The following is a 7,619-nucleotide window of genomic DNA, read 5'->3' as shown; positions in this document are numbered from 1 at the left end:
TCAGGTGTATGACGTAAACATCTTTGGTCGTGTGACCAATGGCGTAAACCCACCATAATAAAACAGTGCTGTATAATCAGAGGAACAGAAATGAATTTCAGAAATAAAAACACTTACTGCTGTCTCAGATTGAAGCAAGCATGTGAAGAGTGCGATTAAATGTTTGGTAAAGACTGCCCTCTAGTGGTTCATACAGCACGTTACACCCTGTGGTTTTGAAAATGACTCACCGCCATGAAACTTTACATTCAAGTCTGTATTCACGTCATCGTCCGATCATGACCTTTCACATGAAGGTCCCGTGCCTCCGCAGGTCATGATGCGGCTTGACCAGACGCCAACCCGACCTCATTCTCTGAACGCCTCTCGTCTGATTTTGGTCTGATCACGCCTTATCGCTCCATTGTAGACGAGTCACTATGTGAGATCTGACATGGCGATAAAGACAAACCAGCAGCGTTTACAGTAACCTGGGTAACATATTTAGCACCTGAGCACTCTCACCTGTCCTGGGTCGATGTCGTGGAGCTTTTCCTCCAACAGGAGAGCCGAATGGTCTGAATGAAGGAACACGCAAACGACACCACGACACAAGAACAGAAGAAGACTTCACGATGAGCGTGTCTTCCAGATAAAGACTGGAGGCGTGACCGGAGAATGGCGGCCTGTCGGAGAACGCGATGGCTCGCAGAGATAAGCGTCCTGAGTGGGCTAACAACCGGTAGCGTTCCTTCATGGACAGAGTGGCATTCTGGGTAAAATGGTTAGGTCAGAGTGTGGCTCCAGAATGAGACCCATGCCTCAGATCAGATCAGATAATGAAAGAATGGAGTCTCTTCTAAAAGGCACAAACGTGTTTTGTAGCGAGGAGACATGACGTGGGTTTCCTCTGATGCATCACTGCGTCTCTGAAAAGTAGCTGTTTGGATCACTACAGTGCTCAACATCTACTCAGAATAAATTCTGAAAAGCCCGAGTGTGGGCCAGTTTTGATGCTTGAACTTGGCTTCAGGGTTCCTGGTAGCTTTGCGGTTTCCATAGTAACAGTCAGCAGGGAAAACACTGCTGTTTGAATAGCTCGACTTGTAATGTTTTGAGTTTCTGTGTTGAAAATGCTGGAGTTCCCGGGGCTCAAAGTTCCAGGTTGGTCTTAACTATGTTTTGTTCAAATTTCAGGGCTTAGGTATGTGGGCTCAAGGTTTCTGAGCTCAGAGTTCCTGGCCTTTAGTTCCTAGTCTTAAATTACTGGGTGTAAATTCCAGCCTAAAGTTGCTGCTCTAAATGTACCTGGGTTTTTTTGGTCTAAAGTTTGGGGGCTTTTACTCCCTGGATTTAATGTTCCTGGGATAAGGTTCCTGGACATGAGGTCCCTGGTCTTTGAGCTAAAGTTCCGGGACTCAACATTCTATGGCTAAAGTTCCTGAGCTAAAATTCCAAGGCTGAACTTCCTGAGCTTTTATGGTCTGAAGCTCCTGAGTAAACATTCCAGTGCTTAGAGTTTGATATTTGGGTTAAAGTTCTTGGAATGAAAGCTCCTGGGTTTTGGGATAAATTTCCCAGCTCAAGGTTTCTGGACACAAAGTTCTTGGGCTAAAGTTAAAAAAATGTGAGTCTGATCTTCGGGCTAAAGTTCCTAGACTCAAAGTTCCGGGTCTTTCAGCTCGAAAGGTGCTGAGTTTTTATGGCATCGACTTAAAAAAAAAAAAAAATCTAAATGAAAAATAAAAACTACTTGAATTCACTTGATTTGAAGTTCTTGGGATAAATTTAGCTATTACGGGAAGTTCTGCTTAGCTTAGCGTCTGATATCTCGGCTAAAGTTCCTCGACTCAAAAGTCCTCTGCTAAAGTTTCCGGGCTCGGTTCCTGGGTTAATTATCTGATCTCAAATTTCCTGGGCTCATCAGATAAGGCTAATGCTAGCATTAAATCAGATGCTTTCAGATGGTTCCAGGTTAAAGGGCGACTGTATACTGTAACCGTATGGCAGGATTACTGTTAATCTTGTGCCATACTGGTATACATCATGATACCAATGAGAAAATGACATTTTAACAAGTCTGTTTAAAATATATATATATATATATACACATTTTCACTAAACAAATGGTTAACCCTTTCAGTGGCGCTACAGTGCGCTATCGCATAGCAAAAATGCTGAGTCACAGTTACCAGTCTGTTAATTAATCATCCGTCTCGTAGCTGCATGTACTTAAGAATCTCAGTGAAAAATAAAGTAAACATTGGATTACTATAAAATATAGAGCTTTAATTTATTAGTCAGCAACACCAACAAGAGGGGGGGGGGGGGGTCATTTACATGAATCATTACAATAACATCACCTGTGCATTTAGATTTAAAAAGTGATGATGAGAGAAGACAAGACCAATAAATCGTACGAGCGTTTTTTCCTCCTGCTGTGAGATGAAGGAAAGATACAGATGTGGTATTTCCTCAGGAGAGAACGATGAGTGTATCCTTGCTCTCCTGTGTGATTTCTTCCATTTCCTGGTTTGCCGAAAACGTATCAAATAAAATTAAAAATAACGGCAATTTTTTCGTGTTTAGAATTACAAACACACGAGTCATGCACGCAGGGAAATCGAACGTCCTGATGAGTACCGTATTTTCCGGACAAAACGTGACCGTTCAATTCCGCTGCCTTGTTGCGTAAATCGCATTTTTATTTTCGGTGTTTGTCCTGACACTTTGTGTCTAGTTTTTAATCCTGTTAATGTTCCCGAAATTCAGTTAATTTCCTGAGCTTTGGTGCAGTCTTTACTGTAAAATATCTGCCCAGAAATCCATCTTCGCCCAGAAACCGTTATAAACCGCTGTGGCGAGGTTTAAAGGGGCGGTTTGTCATTTTTAGAGCCCTCTACTGCCTGAAAGGTGAACTACTACTGGGTATTATTACATTGTCAAGTCTTAGCCTCCACACAACAGACTCCGCCCCTTCCTCTGACAACACATTTGCCCCATTAGCTGCCCATGAATTTTTCGGAAAAAAAAAAAACAGCACAGTTTCGGCTTCGTGGAACTCGTTTACGGGCCGGAAATCGTCGACACAGAAGCCTGAAATAAAGAAGCTGTGAAGATTTACTGCACTGCACTAATCGCGGTTCTTCCAGGCACCCTTAAAAACGTATAGTTATTATAGATTAAGGAAAAAAGATTTTTTAAATGCCACCCTGCACCTTTAATACTAATATTTGATAAATTTTTTTTTAATGTACAATAGTGCACTCTAGAGGTCGACCGATTGATCAGTTTTTGGTGATTAATTGGCACTGATAACGGATTGCTGGAACTATTCATTATCTGTAAAAATCCACACCTTTTTTGCTGGTTGGGTCTGCTGTGGTTATACAGCACGAGAGCGGCCTCTAGAGGCGAAATAAAAACCATCGCTGACAAATTTTGTCGTGTTATTCGAAGTGGTTTTTTGGTTCATCTTGGACGACTGTTTTTATTAGGTATTTGGAGCGCTACTTTTCGGTTCAGTCTGGATATTTATTAATAGTTAATATATATTACTATTTATATATTTATTTCATTTTTAAAAAAAGTACAGTACATTTTCATAGTACACTCAGTACTGTTTATTTTTGTGATAAACTTCAGCTACTTTGCGTGTTCTGATTTCATTTGAACTACTGGTCGAGTAATCGGTTATCAGCAGGCCCAACTCAGTCAGCAGTATCACTAAACTCCACGATCGCTCGACCTCTAGCGCACTCCGAACAATTCGGCATCGATCTCGTTTGTGTTCTGAAATAAGCCGACTGTTTTTTTGCACCAAGCTATTACCATAAATTCTGGAGTATAAAGCCTACTGTAATAACAGTAACAAATGGACACGTCGGAATTACGCTAACGCAGTCGGGAAAATACGGTAACATAACAACGTGTGGTAAAGTAGCTATCTTCTGCATCGTGTTTCCACAGCTTCCCCGCGTAGAATCCCAGACCGTTAAAGATCTGTAATGACGTGTGCTTCACCGTCGAGTGGCGGAACGAGTCGCGTTGTGCTTTTCTTCTTTACAAAAGTGGTAGACGTGAGAGGTGAAGCTCCCCAGAGTCCGTTTGCAGTGGTTTCAAAACATCTTTACTAATCGCTGTATATTTAAACCGGGAGCTGAACAAACCTAATGCACATTTTCAACCATTATCTCAAAGTCCAGGCTGGAGTCTCTTGTGCTGTGGATCATCACTCATCATCATCATCATCACTCCCTGCTCCTCGTCTCGTCTTTTCTTCGGATTCAGTTCGTATGCCACCTGAACGTTTTGTGCAATCATGTAGAACATTATGTGCATATTTATAGATATATTTATATATATATATGTGAGAGATGCTCAGAAATAAGGGAAGACTGTATGAATGATGTGCTGATGAGCCGGCCCAGAATGCACCGGGCTTGGGAACGACGTCTTCCCCTTTTGTCTGTCTGTCGGAAATAAAGTCTCTTCTAACGTTCCTGCAGACAGCACAGTCCCGCCTCTTTATTTTTGTTTTTTTTTGTTGTTTTTTTTTTTTTTTTTTTTACGAAGTCCAAACACTCGAGTCGAGATGAAAGCGCCCGTCAATGCCCGATAGATTTTTGTTCCTCGTTAACGACAATAAAAATGATATAACAATAATATCCGCCCTATACACAAAGAGCATTCTTTTCTTTTTCTTTTTTTCTATTTAAGTACAAAGAAATCCACAGAATTATACTATTTACAACCTACAATAAATACTGTGTATGATATTCTTTACGCGTTATAACATCTGTTCGTTCTGGCAAAAAGTTCGGAAGCGTCGCGGTTTTTCTCCCCCCGTTCCCCACCCTCCCCCCCCACCTCCGTCCCGCTCACGATCGAGTCTCTGAAAGTGTAACGGAGGTCCTCATGTCTCCTCCTCGTCCTCGTGCTCTTCGCCATGATGCCGGCGGTTGCGTGGTTTCTTCTGCTCGTGGAGTTCGCTGGGTTTGACGCTGCCGCTGTCTCTGAGCGCGTCCCCGAGCTGCCAGTAGTCGTGGCAGTACTGGTTGATGAGGCCCATCTCGGGCTGGCTCAGGATGCTGAGAAGCTCTCGGTACTGTCCGGCGCTGGGCGTCCACGCGCTCGTCTGAGGCCGAGAGCCGCTCTCCAGGAGCACGCTGTTCACCGCCTGGCTCGACAGCACCACCAGCTGCAGCTTCATCAGCGTGTGCTTGAAGTTCTTCTCGGTGGCCGTGCAGACGTACACGCCCGAGTCGGATGGCTGGAGAGATCGCAGCAGCAAACCCTGATCCGTCTTCAGCACGCGTCCGTCTGAACGAACCTGAGAGCGAGACACGGAGAGACGGTCAGACAGACAGGCAGAGATGAATCATTTCAGGTTATTTTCCAAGTCGTGTGTGTGTGTGTGTGTGTGTGTGTGTGTGTGTGTGTGTGTGTGTATACCTCTCTCCTCCGATCACTGTTGTCTTTGTGGAAGTGCCATTTGATGGCGGCGTGTGGAGATCTGGCCTGACACTCCAGGAATGTGCTGCTGCTCTCCACACCGTACTGCACCGTCTCCAGAGTGTTCTTATTGACTACACACACACACACACACACACACACACACAAAACCACTTTAGCTATACGTACTTATGAACGGTTTTGTGAACAGCTTTGATACGCGTACTGATGTCTCCGAGCACTAAACAGCGTTGAGGACGGCGAGAGCGACGTCTCAGGGACTCACCGTTGGAGTTGTAGCCGCGGCATTGCCGTATCGGGTTCCCGTACTTAACGTCCTGTCTCCGACTGCGTCTGAAAGGCAGCCAGTACGGAAAAGAAATTTCTATATCACTTGGTCTCCAGTCGAATAAAAACGTCAGCAACATGTTGTGTCCCAAGTGCGGGCGACAGCGGGTCAGCATGAGTCAGCAGTTACCGTGTTTTGTCTTCCAGTAACGATGGAATCGAGGAAAGGAGTGTGTTTAAAAGGAGTGTGAAGGTTTAATTATGAGGGAAACATTTCATACCCTGATCTTCGGTGATATTCAAACTTCATAGCGTTTAGGAAATGAGCTTTAATTCCTCTTTGCGACATTGTGCAGTTATTCTGGATTGAAATTTGGGCTTATTTACATTTCCAGTGTCCTGCAGAGTCAACTACACACCTTAATAGACCTGCAGGCCGTGATTCGGGTCTCAATCAGGTGTTGATTGTGCTTATTGTATGGTGTGTGTTTAGTATTTAGTGTGTCGTCGCTCACCTCTTGTGCGACGCTGAGTAGCGGGAGCAGGATTTGCCGTCCCAGGCGCAGTACGGGTCTCGGGCCAGGCAGCAGTCGGCGCACGCCTCGCCGTACACGTCACATCTGTGCAGCGCGAGCTGGGTCACGCCCACCACCGACGCCACGTACAGCTGTTGCTGTAAACGACAAAAACGAGACGTCGACGTCGGGACATCAGGACAGGACTTAACGACGTCACGTCCTACGAACTCACGAAGAGTACAGTACTGTTATTGTTGAAAATCTAACCGGGCCAAACTTCAATTCAACCGGGGAATTTTTTTCCCAGTTTTAAATTCTTTTTAAACAACGATAAAAGAGCATGCAGAGGACACGCCGCACTCGTCACGGTTTTATGAATGCGTGGTGTCGGTGCTGCGGCTCTGTATCATTACTCTAACGCACCACAGGGGGTTGTGAGTTATGATCTCGCACAGAAGATAGATCGAGCGCAAGCCCAGAGCATGAGGTTTAGATAAATCTGTTCCGCATGTGTTTCTGTCCGCTCTCTGCTCCACACTTTACCTCTGAAACATGGGAACACGAGGGTTTAAGACCTGTACGGGAGAGAGAGCGGGGTCTTAGACTTACCCTTTTAGATGAGATCTTCATGGTCGTAACAGGAGTCGGGACCTGAGAGAGCGAGAGAGAGAGAGCGAGAGAGAGAGAGAGAGATTATATTTAGAGAAATAGAGTGTGATTTAAACATTAGTGTGGAACAGAAAAAGAAAGAAAGAAAAAGATAACCAGACAGACCGACGGGTCGATAGAAAAAGAAAATGAACAAGCAGGAAGCAACAAGGAAAACCAAGAAGGATAAAAGAAAACGAGAGAATGAGTAAAGGAAAAACAAGAGGCTTTAGAACAGAAGGAAAAAAAGCTCACCTTGAACACCTCCACCTCCTCGAGGATGAGCTCTTCCATCTGCAGGTCGTCTCTGGGCAAAACAATCACCTTCTGCACCGTCCCTCTGTCTGTAACACAATATCATCACAACCGTTACACACGGTTAAAACTACACACGCAACACACACGCATTACCCCACAGTCCTTTCAACATCACTAGTACTGATCTGGGACCAGGTTCCGTCGGTGAGTTCTTCACTACGGCTGGGTCAGAACTCTTCCCAGATCAGCAATCGTATTTTTTTTTGGTATCCTTTATCACTCGGGGTCCAAGCACCCGACACGGAGCTTGGCAGCGCAAGCCGACACTACAGCACCATGGCTGACTAAAATGTAACAAAATGGAGATTATGGAGCTCTCTTCGAAAAGCGCAAGAGGCTTTATTGTTAACTGGAAGCTATTAAGTTCCACGCGGTCCCACTCCACTGTAATCCAAAACACTAATTTAGCTGGGG

At 44.7% G+C, this 7,619-nt stretch overlaps 1 protein-coding gene across 2 annotated transcripts in view; it reads right to left on the bottom strand.

Moving 5' to 3' along the window:
- Positions 1–2,247: 2,247 nt before the first annotated feature.
- sema3fb (sema domain, immunoglobulin domain (Ig), short basic domain, secreted, (semaphorin) 3Fb) overlaps positions 2,248–7,619 on the bottom strand; it is a 67,483-nt gene continuing 62,111 nt past the window's right edge. Inside the window, exons 14-19 of one of the 2 annotated variants that reach the window (XM_053652650.1) lie at positions 7,143–7,231; positions 6,849–6,890; positions 6,238–6,394; positions 5,720–5,800; positions 5,434–5,567; positions 2,248–5,311 (exon numbers count right to left, since the gene is read on the bottom strand). In XM_053652650.1, coding sequence (XP_053508625.1) covers positions 4,895–5,311; positions 5,434–5,567; positions 5,720–5,800; positions 6,238–6,394; positions 6,849–6,890; positions 7,143–7,231 — 920 coding nt within the window. In that variant the 3' untranslated portion in view covers positions 2,248–4,894. Of the gene's footprint in view, positions 5,312–5,433; positions 5,568–5,719; positions 5,801–6,236; positions 6,395–6,848; positions 6,891–7,142; positions 7,232–7,619 lie in introns of both variants that reach the window. The other variant, XM_053652651.1, reaches the window with a different exon arrangement.

The sequence above is a fragment of the Ictalurus furcatus genome, chromosome 21 (assembly GCF_023375685.1).
Source record: "Ictalurus furcatus strain D&B chromosome 21, Billie_1.0, whole genome shotgun sequence".
NCBI classification, from domain to species: Eukaryota; Metazoa; Chordata; class Actinopteri; order Siluriformes; family Ictaluridae; genus Ictalurus; species Ictalurus furcatus.
The sequence above is the reverse complement of the archived record's forward strand: the minus strand, read 5'-3'. Positions and strand labels throughout refer to the sequence as shown.